The sequence below is a fragment of the Bos mutus genome, chromosome 16, assembly GCF_027580195.1.
Source record: "Bos mutus isolate GX-2022 chromosome 16, NWIPB_WYAK_1.1, whole genome shotgun sequence".
NCBI classification, from domain to species: domain Eukaryota; kingdom Metazoa; phylum Chordata; class Mammalia; order Artiodactyla; family Bovidae; genus Bos; species Bos mutus.
Window position 1 is genome coordinate 54,621,279 of NC_091632.1, and position 16,056 is coordinate 54,637,334.

Consider the following 16,056-nt stretch of genomic DNA (forward strand, 5'->3'; position numbering starts at 1 on the left):
TATAATCACTATAAAATAAATAAATGTAAGGTCCGAGCCTGAACCCCAGCTCTGCCACTGAGTTGGCAAGTCACGTAGGTCTCATCCTCAGCCTCTGCATGTAGAAGACAGGGCAGGCTAACTTCCTGCTCACTGTGCTGGGAGGATGAGAGGGACGAGCAAGCTGCCTGGTCCACAGGAGGCTCTTAATAAATAAGAGCAATTACTTTTCAGTTGAGGGAAGCTGAAAGGTGGAGGAGGGCTCTTAGCTTCCTCTCACCCAGTCGTCTCAAAAGATGATGCTAAAGGATAGCTGCCGGATGCTTCTGTGATGGCTGAACCCGATTTATCTCACTCTGGGAGGATATTACGGTGATAGTTCCCATTACAAGCAAGAGCAGATTTGTTTCTCTTTAATTCTGAAGGGCAGTGTAATCGTGTGATTGGAGTGCTTTGTGTAGGAAGCGCCACTTCCATCAGCCATACATTCTTTGTAGAGCCAGTGCTGTCTCCACTCCCCTCTCGGCCCCCAGGGCCCCACCATCTGCCCTGTTCAAGGCTACAGACTGCCACCCTCTTGCACTCCAGTTTCCTCGTCCCTGGCTGGGTTGCATCCCTTGAACATATCACACATTTTCTCCCCCAGGCAGTTTGCTGGTGGCTCACACAATAAAGAATCTGCCTGCAATGCAGGAGACCAAGGTTGGATCCCTGGGTTGGGAAGATCCCCTGGAGAGGGGAATGTCTACCCATTCCAGTATTCGTGCCTGGAGAATTCCATAGATGGAGGCGACTGTCCATGGGGTCCAGAGAGTCCGACAGGACTCAGCGACTAACACTTTCACTTTTCATGCTCTCATGAGCTTATGAGCTTTGAACTATCTAGGCGGAAGGATATTGTTCCAACTCAAAATAACCTGGCTCTCTCAAGAACTAGGTCCTATCATTTGGGGGGCTATTTACTCTTCATCTTTCATTTATTTCAAGGACCTCTTAGTGTTCCTTACAAATGGCATCACCATTCTCTGTAAGTGATCAAATGTATGAGGCTTGATAAATCAGCTTTACTTGTGCAATTTAATCCAAGGTCCGTTCATCTATCCTTGGAGAATTTCTGAAAACTCAGTATGGAGTTCACTCAAATACGCAGATAAATAGAATGTGAATGTGTGGATCAAAACACTTTTGTTTAATTATAAAACATGTATTTATATGAAATTAAGGTTGGTTTTCATGGATTTTTTTTGAACCTTCTGAAGCTGTATCTGTCACTTCCCATTTCTCAGGCCTGCCTGATTTTCTGTTGGCTCCCTACAGAGGAAAATGGGAGAGAGAGAGATATATATATATATATATTTTTTTTTTCCCCCTATTTTCTCTTCCAAGAGTTGAGAAAAAGGAAAAGAGATAGCAGCTATGTGCCTGCAGGGGCAGCCAAGCAAGAGATTGATTCAACAGGAGAAATTCAAAGCATCCCAAAAGATTCCCTAGGATTTGATATCCTGCTGCTCAGGGTACAATTTGTTGTAATAAGAAACAGAAGATTTCTGTCAGCAAAGTCAAAGTACTCAGCAATGGCTTGTGAAAGTTAAAAAAAAAATGTGAAATGGAATGAGAAATGTTTTTCTTCTGGAAACGCTTTCATAAACAGGAGGACTGAACACCACATCTCAGAGGATACACACTTGTGAACGCAGAAGATGAAACGCCTTCCGGTGAGGGTACCTGATCCCAGGGTGGAGCGTGGCTTTCATCTGACGCCACAGGGAGGTTGTTGACTGAGCAACCGGCAAATGCAACAGAGGAGAGGCAGGTTCCGGATCCCCACCCGGCCTGGGGTCTCTAGAGTCAAAGTAAGAGTGGGAACAGATGAGGCTGGCCTGAGGCCGCAGGATTTTCTTGTCTGGAGGAATGTGGCTATGGTTGGTGGGCTGATCTAACAACTCAAGCATGGGATGGGATGGGGGGTAGGATGGGGGGTTGATTAAAGTTCAGCAAAGATTTCCTAGGATCCAGGATAAAGCAGAAGGTGGGGCCTCTGAAAGATGATCAGGGGTGGCCCTCCTGTAGCCAGGAGACAAACATCAGAAGCGGTACGGCCAAGAGGCAGGAGGAAGCGTGGGTTTTACGTGTGTTCTGCTATGAACAGCATGTTGGGGCAATGTGTGGGTCACCTTCTCTTCCCAGCAGGGGCTGTACATATATCAGCAGTGCCCAGTTATTTGGGAATAGCCAGGTTGGATGAAGACTTGGTTTGTGAAGCTGGCCCGTGACCTAGGCCTGTTTAGAGCTAGGAGCTCTGGCAAAATCTGCAGCCCTTGTTCAGAGGCCAGAGAGCCTGGGGTGGCAGCAATGGACAGGGGGACCACCGCATCGAGGAGAATGGGTGGGCTTGTGGTCACCCCTCGTCTCTTTCAGAGACTGCCAGAGCTTCATGCCAACTCCAAGCACAGACTGTCCTTTATTTCTTTCAGAACTAAGACCACAAAGCTGGGCGATTCTCATGTAACTGGAACCACCCAGCACACTGTCGACAAACAGGTCTTTCCCCAAACATACAGGCGACATCTTCAGCAAGAGGGTTAGAGCGAAAGGGAGCTTAGGGTACTTTTAGAGGAGTGGACCCCTGAAGGCGAGATGTTTTTTTTTCTGCTGCCCCAAGAAAAGTACAGTGAGAGAAACTGCTTATCCTGCTCTCCTTTCTTCTACCAACAGGCTCACACTAGCTCCAGGTTATGCACTCCTGGAAAACGGGATGAGCTCACATCAGTAGTTTAGGAAACACACATGCACCTGAACTGCTGCAGCTGTCGGAGGTGCTGTCCTCAGTCTTCCTTCCCCTCTCTGCCTTTGCATTTTCCTACGGTTGTATTTCCAGATTCTATATTAAAAGAGCCCCCTGGGGGCCTCCCTGACGGCTCAGTGGTGAAGAGGTCTCCTGCCAAGGCAGGAGACACAGGATCAATCCCTGAGCCAGGAACATCCCACATGCCGCAGGGCAACCAAGCCGGCACTCCACAAGTACTGAGCCCGCACTCCACAAGTACTGAGCCTATGCTCCACAACTACTGAGCCCGTGCTCAAGAGCCCGGGAGCTACAACTACTGAGCCTGGGTACCTAGAGCCTATGCTCTGCAACAAGAGAAGCCACTGCAATGAGAAGCCCGTACACAACTACAGAGTAGCTCGCACAATAACGAAGACCCAGCCTAGCCAAAAACAAATAAATAAATAATTTTTTTTTTTCAAAAAGAGAGTCTTTTGGTATTAAAGTTCTGCTATTAAATAGGTAAAATTAAGAGCACTTAGATCTCAATGGACCCCTTCCCCCATGGCCAAGCAGGCGGTCACTGCCCCAGTGTCAAGATTAAGAGGCGATGGCTAAGAAAGGAAGCTCACAGAACCAGCAGCAGAGAGAGGCCGTGATTAGAGGTATGGGGTAACTCTGTGCTTTACACAGACATGCACACAGGGCTCAAAATCTTACACAGGGGGTTGGCCACCGAAGATATTTTAATTGAAAATTACAGTGTATAAAAAAAAATGACTAAGTGGCTAAGGGATCACTGTCCACATCAGTGAGCAGAGAATAAAACATTTGTTCATTCATTGGGTGAAATAATTCTGTAAACCTCAGCATGGAAGATAGACGGCAAACACGGTAAGTGGACAGAGCATGGGGTGAAACTCAGATGCTCGTGTCCGCTCCTGGATGGAGACCTGGCTTGGCTTGATATTCTGGGTCCTCCTCTATGAGTGTGGCTGAGGGAAGTCTTCCCACACAAGACCCTGCAGTCTAGGGATGAGGGATACGGAGAGGAGCATCCTCCTGGAGCCATCTCACCAGGTCTGTGTGACACGGAGACGTGAAGGAGCAGCAGAACAGGCCCAGGGAGTGCTGAGTGAGGGACTGCACTCGGGTAACGAGCACCCACATGCCCTGCCAGCTCCCAGACCAGAACGTCATATTGATGGATGACAAAACCCCACAGAAGACCAACTGCACATCTTCAGGAGAAAAGCCAGCTTGAAAACAGTAGTAGAAGGTACTGCTCTGACGAAACCTTACATTTCATTAACTTATCTGCTGAAGCTTCTGAGGGAAAAGTTTAAAAATTACTGGCAAAATGAAAATGGAGGCGGCTGCTATGTAATTACTGGCAATGTCTGATTTACAAACTCTTACTTGTAACTATGTCATGTACACAAACCACTAGCTGCATTTTACTTCTGTTCTTCCCACTATTTTTTTTTTTTCCTGACAACAAAGCACAGAAACTGACCTAAGATGAAATCTTACTCTTTCATGCTTTCTTTCCCCTGAGGAGGATTTCATATCCCCTTACTTCTTTCTCTGATCATGGCACCATCATATACGCACTCATGCTTAAGATCCTTCATCGTGCCTGTTCTTCTGCATCTTTAAAGGTAATTTACAAAATGTCATACCCAGCACTACTTGTGGGCAAGTAAATCAGTCCAAGCAAACCTCACTCTATAAGAACAGACCTTGATCAGGGAAATGAGAAGGTCCTTATATATTTTGAAATGAATTTAAATCAGATATCAAGATCATGCCATCCATTCTTAATCCTTTGGAAGAAAGAGAGACATTTTGGTGGATGGGGGACACAAATTGGTAATAATTATCTATCGAAATGTGAAATAGTTAACATTGGAAATGAACATCACCTTTGCTAGAGCAAATTAGCATTTAAGGAATTTACCATGTGGACTCACCCTATGGATTCAGTCACATCGGAACACAAGGATACAAGTACGTGGCTGTTAATCATAGTATTGTTTGACATGGTAAACATACATGGAAACCAGAGGGATGGATGATGGTACACTCATGAGATGATATACTAGCTGTCTGTTAAAGAGAATGGGTACAGAATGAGGCCCAGATGTCCACATTGGTTATAAAATGAAAAAAGTCAGTTATGGAACATGAGACAGACAGAGACCCTATTTTTTCCCCTTCTCTCTCTTCCACAGAGGAGAATTCCACTGGCTTCTATATTCTTTTTCTCCTTCTCACCTTTCTTTCCCCACCCATCATGCTAGTAGGCATATTTAATAGATCAGGATTGGGACCAAGTCTCTTCCTAAGAAAGATAAGAAGGAGAGAGAAAGTGAGGAAAGGAGGGGAAAGTAAGGAAACAATGGGATAGTGGGGCTTTGAAATATATTCAGATGAGTACCTCACACATTGAAAAGTTCAGAAAGAAACTCACTATGGCTATCATTAGGGAGTAGGACAGAAGTGTGAAATATGAGGGCGGGTTTTTACTTTTCCATTGTTTTGAAAATGTCCTTTCCTAAAAGTATACATTATTCTTACCATAAAAATTAACAGAATCTGAAAATATCTTGAAAGTGCTCCTTGAAGCCTTAAAAAGCCTATTTTCATATCATCTCCTGGTTCCTAAAGAAAATCAAGTTTCATTTCTAGTCAGCATAATTTAAATCTTAGTTTTTAAAACTATGTACAATTTTGTTTTTTGTATTTCTTTCTTTCTTTTTTTTTTTTTTTAATTTATGGCCTATATTGATGATGCTGAGCAGACTTTCACGGGCTGGTCCAAGGGACCTCAGCATGATCTGTAACACCTTCTTCAATAAGAAAATTCTTTCCAAGTTCTAAACTACCAACTGGCAAACTAACTTGCAGGACCCAATTTATCATATGGCTGAGATGTGACCGAATTAAATTTTTAAATAAAATTTGTGAAGTATCTTTAACTTACTTTCATTCTGCTTAATGTCTGCAGTGCTAAGGGACAGATGACCCTGCATATATAATCAGAGATACATGCACAGATACCCTCAGGGGACATACTATACTAAAGTATACCCTCAGGGGACAGTCAATACTAAAGATTACACATTTTGTCCTATGTGAATTAATTCTAAATTGCTTTATGGAACATAAAGAACTTAATATTTTATGTTGCATCATAAAAGGAACTTCTATTGAGTAAAAATAAGTAGAGTGGCAAGAAGGGAGTTGAGGGCAATGCATTGATTTGGACTGGATAAAAATGGAGTAATGGACACCTTCTCTCAGGTTGGCAGTTATGATTTCACCAAGGTCAGCAGTGACAAAATCTCTGAGAGTCTTGACCTCAATATAGTTGTTGAAAACGGTAACATCAACATTGTAAACCTGTTACAGCAGACAGCAATCCAGTCACCTCTCTGTAACACATGCCTAACTGCCCATGTCCTTGGCTGCTGCTGCTGCTAAGTCGCTTCAGTCATGTCCAACTCTGTGCGACCCCATAGATGGCAGGCCACCAGGCTCTCCCATCCCTGGGATTCTCCAGGCAAGAACACTGGAGTGGGTTGCCATTTACAGGTGGACAAAAAGCCCCCCCGGACCATCTGCTGGGCTTGCCTGGTGGCTCAGATGGTAAAGAATCTGCCTGCAATGCAGAAGACCCTGGTCAGAAAGATCCCCTGGAGGAGGAACTGGCAACCCCACTTCAGTATTCTTGCCTGGAGAATTCCACAGAGGAGTCTGGTGAGCTGCAGTCCATGGAGCTGCAAAGAGTTGGGCATGACTGAGGGGCTAACACAATAAAACCAAGAGCATCTGCTGGGAGATGGTGTAGACTGCTGAGTCCCACAGCATCAATTCCCTCACCTATGGGTCAAAACCCACTGCCCACTTTGGGATTCCCACCTCACAGTTTATGATTGTTAAAGGGCTTGAGGGGAAAAAAGACCAAGTCTGCCAGCATCCACCCCTCTCTCCTTTCTCTTAACTCTGTTGGCTCTGGGTTACACATCGCCTTCTCCTCTGCTACAGCTCCAAAAACAAACCGTTCAGTTCCCACTCATTTGAAGTGGATTGCTGCAGGTTTGATTTCTTGAAATACAGAACACTGCAGAGCAACTCCGTAACAAGCTCCAGGAGGAAAAATGGAGGGAAGCTTGGAAACATGTCACCCAGCCTAAGAACAGAGGGTACATTTACAGAGTGAGCATGACCTGCCAAACACCAGAGAAACATAAGCAAATGTATTCCAAACAACATGGAGTATATTCTGGTGGACTTGGCCTCACTTACAAGAAAGGCCTCTTTGTTTGATTCAAATTTAAGTTGGTGAAACTGCCAGTTAATGAAGGGGTAAGAAAGTCCTTCAGAGAAGCCTCAGTGGGTATAGAGAAAAGAGGATTCAAAAGTACGTGCAGAAGGAGCTCCCTCGAAGGCATGCTGCCTTTTTAATGAATCAGGGGACCAATGTATGTTTCTGCACTGGGGGCAGGGGTGGCTTAGCTGCAGAAAGGATGGGGAGGATGGATAGGATGGGTCAGTGTGCATCCAGCCCAGCCAGCAGCATGGGGTGACTGGCTGCCAAGGGGGTCTGGAGGAAGGAGGATTTTCTGTCTCCTGGCTGGCATCCATTCACTCATCAGGCAGCCTGCAGTTCAGCGTCCTGAGACCCAACCCTGAGTTTAGAGAGGTAACGCCAACCGTCCCCAACCTGCCTCTCATTGCAACACAGAGGCTCAGAAAGTGAACGAAGCCTTATCTCTTTGTATTCAATTCCTCTTTTCTGAGAACCCACAAGATTCATCATACTAAAAAGACATTTCACGCTCATGGGAAAGTCTACAGTCTCAGCCCTCAAGGCAATCTCCTATAAGTTTGATTAAAGCTGACTCACAGTCTGGATTCCAAAGCTGTTTAACCACAAGGCAGTGGAAGAAACCACCTAGAGAAGCTCTGAAAAACGCCCTCAGGGTCACCTGGGTGCTGTGGCTGGCCTGTGGACTTCTGCCATGCACCTGGCTGGTGGGTCTGCACCATCTTTAGGTTCTTCTCTGTCTGTACCATGCTCCTGGGTTCCTGACCAAGCATGTCATTTCCAGCTTCCTTCCTTTGCCTGAACCAATATCCTAGTCCCTGGACTTGCTTCTGTTCTTATCATGTGGATCCTGGTAACTTTCCCACTCCACTGTCTTCCGAGGCTCTTCCTCAAGTGCAGACAGGTGGCACCCTGGGCTCTACTTCCCTCTCCTCCTTCCCCCGAGGACCGCTCCCCTGCCTGTTGTCCATGTTGCACAAGTCTAGACTGGATCCTCCCTCTGCTCAGTCCCTTAGGGCTGACATCATATGGTCTTCAGAGTTGAGAAACTCAACATCTGCCTGAAACAGCGCCTCTGCTACCCTCAGGAAACTACCCCCCACCTCCAACCCCTGCAGGTCTCAGATGCTTTCAAGGCACCTTCGCCACACTCGGTGACCTTGTTGCATGCTGGAGATGGCTATTTCAACCTCAGATGGTGGTATGTATGTCTCTGTGTCCTTTCTTCTAGACTGATCTATCTCATCTTCCAAACTTAGGTTCTTCAGTTCAGTTCAGTTCAGTTGCTCAGTCTTGTCTGACTCTGCAATCCCATGGACTACAGAATGCCAGGCTTCCCTGTCCATCACCAACTCCCGGAGTTTACTCAAACTCATGACATCGGTGATGTCATCCAACCATCTCATCCTCTGTCGTCCCCTTCTCCTCCTGCCTTCAATCTTTCCCAGTATAAGGGTCTTTTCCAATGAGTCCGTTCTTCCCATCAGGTGGTCAAAGTATTGGAGCTTCAGCTTCAGCATCAGTCCTTCCAATGAGTATTCAGGACTGATTTTCTTTAGGATTGACTGGTTGGATCTCCTTGTAGTCCAAGTGACTTTCAAGAGTCTTCTCCAACACCACAGTTCAAAAGCATCAATTCTTCTGTGCTCAGCTTTCTTTATAGTCCAACTCTCACATCCATATATGACTACTGGAGAAACCATAGCTTTGACTAGACAGACCTTTGTTGGTAAAGTAATGTCTCTGCCTTCTAATATACTGTCTAGGTTGGTCATAGGTTTTCTTCCAATGGAGCAAGCTTCTTTTAACTTCATGGCTGCAGTCACCATCTGCAGTAAATTTGGAGCCCCCCCAAAATAAAGTCTCTCACCATTTTCATTGTTTCCCCATCTATTTGCCATGAGGTGATGGGACCAGATGCCATGTTCTTAGTTTTCTGAATGTTGAGTTTTAAGCCTACTTTTTCACTCTCTTCTTTCCCTTTCATCAAGAGGCTCTTTAGTTCTTCACTTTCTGCCATTAGGGTGGTGTCATCTGCATATCTGAGGTTATTGATATTTCTCCCAGCAATCTTGATTCCAGCTTGTGCTTCATCCAGTCCAGCATTTCTCATGATGTACTCTGCATGTAAGTTAAATAACTGGGGTGACCATATACAGCCTTGACATACTCCTTTCCTGATTTGGAACCAGTCTGTTGTTCCATGTCCAGTTCTAACTGTTGCTTCCTGACCTGCATACAGATTTCTCATGAGGCAGGTCAGGTGGTCTGGTATTCCCATCTCTTTCAGAATTTTCCACAGTTTGTTGTGATCCACACAGTCAAAGGCTTTGGTGTAGTCAATAAAGCAAAATTAGATGTTTCTGGAACTCTTGCTTTTTCAATGATCCAGCAGATGTTGGCAATTTGATCTCTGGTTCCTCTGCCTTTTCTAAATCCAGCTTGAATATCTGGAAGTTTACAGTTCATGTCCTGTTGAAGCCTGGCTTGGATAATTTTGAGCATGCCTTTGCTAGCATGTGAGATGAATACACTTGTGTGGTAGTTTAAATATTCTTTGGCATTGCCTTTCTTTGGGATTGGAATGAAAACTGACCTTTTCCAGTCCTATGGTCACGGCTGAGTTTTCCAGATTTGCTGGCATACTGAGTGCAGCACTTTCACAGCATCATCTTTTAGGATTTGAAATAGCTCAACTGGAATTCCATCACCTCCACAGCTTTAGGTTCTTAGCCCATTGCAAACCAGGGTCCCACACCCACCAGTGCCAAACTCCCAGCACCAGACTTTAACACTGCTATTCCTCCCAAAGTTCCTCTGATCTGGGGCAAAACACACACTGGCCTGGAGGAGCTGAGACTAGTCAAGAAACAATGACCAACAGTTCCTTCCTCTGCCTCAGTGATGTGTTTGAGAGGGCTGTCTCCCTGCTCTCCAGCTTGGGTCATAAGGCAGTTAGGTCAAATGATTCAAGTGAAGGCACCCCAAGAACCATGAAGCCCTGAGAAGTGAAAGAAACCAGCGTTGCTGTCAGCCAGACGGAGGACCCCACACCGTGCCCATCAGCAGAGCTAATGCCACAGCCCCACCGCACAAGCTACGTCTGTCCTGCACTCCTCTCTGCTCCCCTTGCCCCGGGCTCTGCACTTGCCTTTGCCACCTCGAGCAGCACACTTTATTAGAATCACTGGCTCCATATAGACAGCATCTCACTAGTCCCTGCACAGACACAACGCCTGACATATGGAAGGAACTCTATAGATGATGAATGAACGCATCAGTGAACAAAGGTTTGGCTTTACACATCAAGCGAGAAGCAGATGCAGCAGTCTTATAAAGCAGCTCTGATAAGCATGAGGTCACATCTTCGAGTCTTTGCCCCTTACTCTAGCCTGTCCCCTCGACTCACCTGTAAGGCTCCATGGTCCGGATGCCGTAGAACAGCGCCTCCTCCAGCAGCCCGAGGTTGAGGCAGGCGTCCATGGCGCAGTCGAGCACCTTCAGCTGGTAGATGTTGATATCAGGAAGCCGCTCAGCGTTACTGCTTATGATTGACTGGCACATGGCCAGAACCTGTTCCCACTCTGTTATTAACCTCAGTTAAGGATTCATTGTGTTCATCAAGAGAAAACAAAAGTGAAATGAGAGTCTCTACAAGGCTGAAGAGCTCCCAGGCACAGGAGGGAAGGAAGTGCCCATTATTTTGCACAAATGAGCTGCCTGAAAACACACTTGAGAAACAAAAACACGTAAGTGGTGTCTCAGAGAAGGAAATTCTGTTTACATCAACAAACCATCTTCCCACCAAGCCTGTGCTTTGGGGGATTAGACTTTCAGAGAGCCATTCTTTCTTCCTAGTCCTACTAGATGAATTCTCCTGAAACCTAGTCCTCAAATGAATGCAGCTACTTATTAAACTGAGCTAAAGAGTAAGTTCACTTTATAATTATTTACTCTGTTAGCTGCTGTTTCAAAACTCATCTGAAATTAAAGAAGCTTTAGAGAGATTCCTTTTAAAAAAGGAAGAGCTCATTTTTGCTTCTGCGTCATTTTAACCTTGGGCATATATGAAACCAAAAACACAACCCATGGGCACACACAAGGGGAAGCAACTGAAAGAAATCCATTCCACTGGATCTCAAATTTTTTGAGTATAAAAAAAGTGATCTAAGTCTATACTTACACAGTGTGTGTGTGCTCAGCCAAATCTACTTCTTCCAGCATTCAGACTCTCAGGGCACTGCTTTCTGACACATAAGTAAACAGTTTAAATAAACCAATCAAGTCAACCACGTGTGTGGGAGCTCATATCTTTCTTTTTTAACTTTTTATTTTATTTTGTACTGGGGAGGGGCTTCCCTGGTGGCTCAGATGGTAAAGAATCTGCCTGCAATGCAGGAGACCTGGGTTTGATTCCTGGGTCAGAAAGATACCCTGGAGAAGGGAATGGCAGCCCTCTCCAGTAGTCTTGCCTGGAGAATTCCATGGACAGAGGAGCCTGGAGGGCTATAGTCCATGGGGTGGCAAAGAGTCAGACTCAAGAACTATCGCTAACATTACAGCCAATTAAGGTTGTGGTAGTTTCAGGTGAACAGTAAAGGGCCCCAGCATTACATATACATGTATCCATTCTCCCCTAAACTCCCAAGAGCTCATATGTTTATTAATCCTCACAAGAAATATATAATCCTCAGAGGGCGGAATGCCTGGCACTAAGGCCTGACTTCCTGGGTAGAACTTCAAGCGTCAAAATACACGGCTAACGAGCCTTTCTGTACATGATGCTCTATCATTTGAGGCCGAGTCCTGCCTCTGAGGAGTTAACTGTGGTCTTGGAAGAGGTACACTTACTGAAGAAAAGTGACTCGGCGGCTTTCTGTTTTACTCATCTGATGTGTGTGCTTGAAGTTTACTGCATGTGTTCCCTAGAGGCTGGGGGAGGCGGTGTCTTAGGCAATGCACTGGTTTTGTAACAAACGCCAGGCTAACCTCTGTGGCTTTTCATCCTGGGATTAGACATGTGATGGATTATCAGGAGGAACGACTGTCTCTTACACAATGCCCAGACATTTCTGCGGCAAGACTCTGACCCTATTTTAACACCAAGTTGTGTGACTTCCATTTTTACTTGCCTGTTCATTTATATACGCTCCAACTCATTTTAAAGAGGTTTGAGGTGACAAGCCTTGGGAGTAAAAGCCAGATGCAACCGCTGATAGGAATACATCTGCTTTACGCCCCAGCAAGCTGGCAGGAACCACATGACGACTTCCCTTCGCAACACTGGCAAGTCTCCTGGCAAACAAGGCAAACCCTTCCTGTAAAAACACCTCAGTGAGCAAAAAAATGGAATAATTTTAACTAAGCGGCTTTTCTCCCAAGCTTATGCTGACATGTATAATGTTTGCTCAAAAATTTAGTCCCTGGCATTTGCTGGGTGTTTACCACAAGTCACTCTGTTCCAGTGAGGAGAGCAGGGCAGACAGCCCACCTGAAGAGAAAAGAGTACTGATGCCAGGACAGGTACCTTTCTGCAGAGTTTACCACGACCCTGAGAGAATTGAGGGGGAAAGAGAAAGGGGAACACAGTGAATCCACCTGGGAGTTAACTTCTTAAGACTCAAAGACTGACAACCCTGGGCCCTTACAATCGTCCACTGCTTACAATCCTCCCATGGTCCCCGAGCCTATATGTAACACCTAGTCTGGTGCACGACACTGAAGCCAGGCCCGGCCATGCTCCTGTCTCTCACACTGAACAACTAAGGCACAGGCTTCTCCCTCAGGGTCTCCCCTTCTCCACCGCCTGTCTGGTGAGCTCCTCCTAACCCTCCCAGGCAGTCGCCTCCTCTGTGAAACCTTCTTTAACCTCCCAAAGTTGACTGCTGTGCTTTCAATGTCCCTCAAATATTAATCTATGTATTTACTACCTAGCTAATCATGAGGGCTGGGAGTACAGGCTTGTGTCTTCTTAATCCTGCCTGGACCATAAGATGGGTTAGAACCAGTAAGGCACCCGGCACAGTGTTCGTCGTCAGTAAAGCTCATCCCACTGAGACTGAACTGATCATCCTTCGGCCTTAATTTCTCTGCAGGGCACTACACAGAACAAGTCTTTTCTGCAGTGTAACAACAGCTCTCCGAGCCTGAGAACAGCCCTCTTGCTCTCAGATTCGACTGCTTTCCAATTGTCTCCCATCCTGTCCGCAGAGTTTCAAATACCACTTGATCCTCGTTCCATTCCTCAAAACTCATTTTCTTCTCTATCCCTTTGAATGTGGCCTACCCCAAACTGAAGAGAAAATTTTAGACATGATCGGACTAATACTATCACCTTTCTCATTTTCGATTCTCTCGTTCTTCTAATGGAGTCCAAGATCACAGGAGTATTTTGTTTTTTTTTTTCTGGGGGGGGCGGAGGGGATTATATCATACTCTTAAGTTTTATTGAATTTTGATGTTTACTAAAAATCTTAAGGTTCTTTCACAGATTCTGCTGTCAAACTTTATATATATTTATACACTTGAACTTTTTGGCCCAAACAGAAGATGTGAGATACCCTCTTGTTGAATTTCATGTTCATCTCAGGCATCATTGCATCATTCAAACCTTCAAAGATCTTTTGAGCTCTTGATTTTGTCATCCCACCTCTGCCACCCTTCCAGTCTAAATATTTTTGAGAATCTGATGAACCTGTGCCCCGCATCCTCAGACAAAGTGCTGAAGCAAAGTGGAAGAGGACTGGTCTGGGAACAGAGCACCCCACCGTGACAGCGATCCACTAAGCATCAGTTCTGCAGTTTGGCTCTTCAACCATTTAATGAGACGTCTGGTCACTCTAGCATCTAGCATAAATCTCTTGGTTACTTTTTTTTAAATCAAATCTCTTTCTGAAGTCCACATACAAACTTTACCAAAGAAAGCCATGACTCTGCGGACTCACCCGCTCTTAAGGAACCCCTGCAGCATCCTGGTGATCACAGCTTCCTTTCCATTCCTTTGGTCACCAGCTCAAGGTCACCAGTAAACTGCTAACAACAAACAAAAACCCACTGGACTATAGATTTTAGGAATTACTTATTTCACCTTTAAAAAATAGGAACATTTGTCTAACTGCCTCTCCTGCTCTTTTACAACTCTTTAAAGAACACTGTACTTTGGAAACCTCATTTATAGATTTTCTTAGTGCCTGGGATATAATTTATCTGATGATGTTTTGCAATCTTTCTTTTTTAATCTACCTTAGTCTCTTTCTCCTTACCTTGTGGTTTCCTTTTGTCACATTTTTGCTCAAGCTAATTCCACTACTAGAAGTGGCTCCCTCTCAGCCTCTGCCTATATAAACCCTGTCCCTGATCTGGGCTACTTTTCACACAGTATAACATCGGTGGAGCTTTCCCAGAGGACCTCCATCATAAACGGTCTCTCCTTACTCTAAAATGTGACCCACTCACAGTCCTTACTACTTATGCCAAGAAAATGTACTGTGCAGCATGGCTGACTACCACTGTAGTCATGGCTGACTACAGTCATTAAATTATAAGGATTTAAAGTTATACATTATAGAGATGGAGGTCATGGGAGGAAGGGAATCCAGAAATCTGTTACCGTGTACATAAGTAAAGAGAGTACTCCATACTATCCTACTAATCCTAGCTATAAATTTTGATTTTCAAAAATTGACCTTACCACAATCTTCCCTCACCATTACTGAAATTGTTGGCTGGGGACAGGGATGCAGCCTGTGATTGTGGAACAGAGTGAAGCTCTCTGGCTCACGGAGAGGTAAAACCCTGGACTTGAATTTATTAATGCCAGGCTCCAACCAGTAAGGAAGCAATCCTGTAAACAGCTCAGTCCGTAGGTAAAAGGATACTCCAATGTGCCTTCAGGTCTTCAATTTTTTTCAGGGATTCCTGGACTTCCTTCCATACCTGCTCATCACCAGTCAGCATATCAGCATCCTGTTCAGGCCACATGAAAAGAACAGAGGAAGACAAATTCCTCGATTAAAAAAATGGGCAAGAATAGACATTTCTCCAAAGATGATATTCAAATGACCAATGAGCACATGAAAAGATGCTCAACATTATTAGCCAATGGGGAAATGCAAATCAAAACCATAAGGAGATATCACTTTGCACCTACTAGGATGGTTATAATAAAAAAGATAATAAAATGTTGGTAAGGTTGTGGAGAAATTGGAATCCTCATACATTACTGGTAGGAAAGTAAAATAGTGTAGCCACTTTGGAAAACAGTCTGGCAGTTACTCTAAAAGTTAAACAGAGTTATTATATAACAATTCCACTCCTTCCATATATGTCCAAGAGAAATGAAAATATATGTTCATACAAAACTTATGCATAAATGTTCACCATTACATCATTCATAGTAACAAACAAAGTGGAAACAATCCAAATACCATCAACTGATGAATGGGTAAATAAAATGTGGCATAGTTACACAATGCAATGCTGGTTGACAATAAAAAGAACTGAAGTACAACATGTACAGCATAGATAAACATGAAGAACATGATGCTAAGTGAAAGAATTCACTAACAACCACATATTATATGATTTCACCAATATGAAATGCTCAGAACAGATAAATCCATACAGTTAAGTAGATTAGCAAAAGGCTAGGGCAGGAGGGTGGTAAGTACACAGAATTGAGGAGGGACTGCTAATGATTTTTTAGGGGTGATGAAAATGTTTAAAAGCAATCCTGGCAATAGTTTTAATCATTTTCTGATGTGATGAAAAGCTACAAATCGTTACACAAAAAGCTATCAAATTGTACACTGTAACTGAATTGTATCCTACGTGAATTATGTCTCAGTAAAGTCTACATACATTCATAAATGTATGTATGAATGTATTCCTTGGTGGCGCTAGTGGTAAAGAACTTGTGTGCCAGTGCAGGAGATAAAGGAGACTCGGGTTCAATCCCTGGGTTGGGAAGATCCCCTGG

The 16,056-nt window shown here is 44.5% G+C and overlaps 1 protein-coding gene across 3 annotated transcripts in view; it reads right to left on the reverse strand.

The window, feature by feature from the left end:
- Positions 1-16,056, reverse strand: part of SMYD3 (SET and MYND domain containing 3) — a 749,543-nt gene that overhangs the window by 98,452 nt on the left and 635,035 nt on the right. For all 3 annotated transcript variants that reach the window (XM_070385373.1, XM_005893388.2, XM_005893387.2), the window contains 2 exons: positions 14,957-15,044; positions 10,489-10,663 (listed from right to left, as the gene is read on the reverse strand). In XM_070385373.1, coding sequence (XP_070241474.1) covers positions 10,489-10,663; positions 14,957-15,044 — 263 coding nt within the window. The remainder of the gene's footprint in view (positions 1-10,488; positions 10,664-14,956; positions 15,045-16,056) is intronic.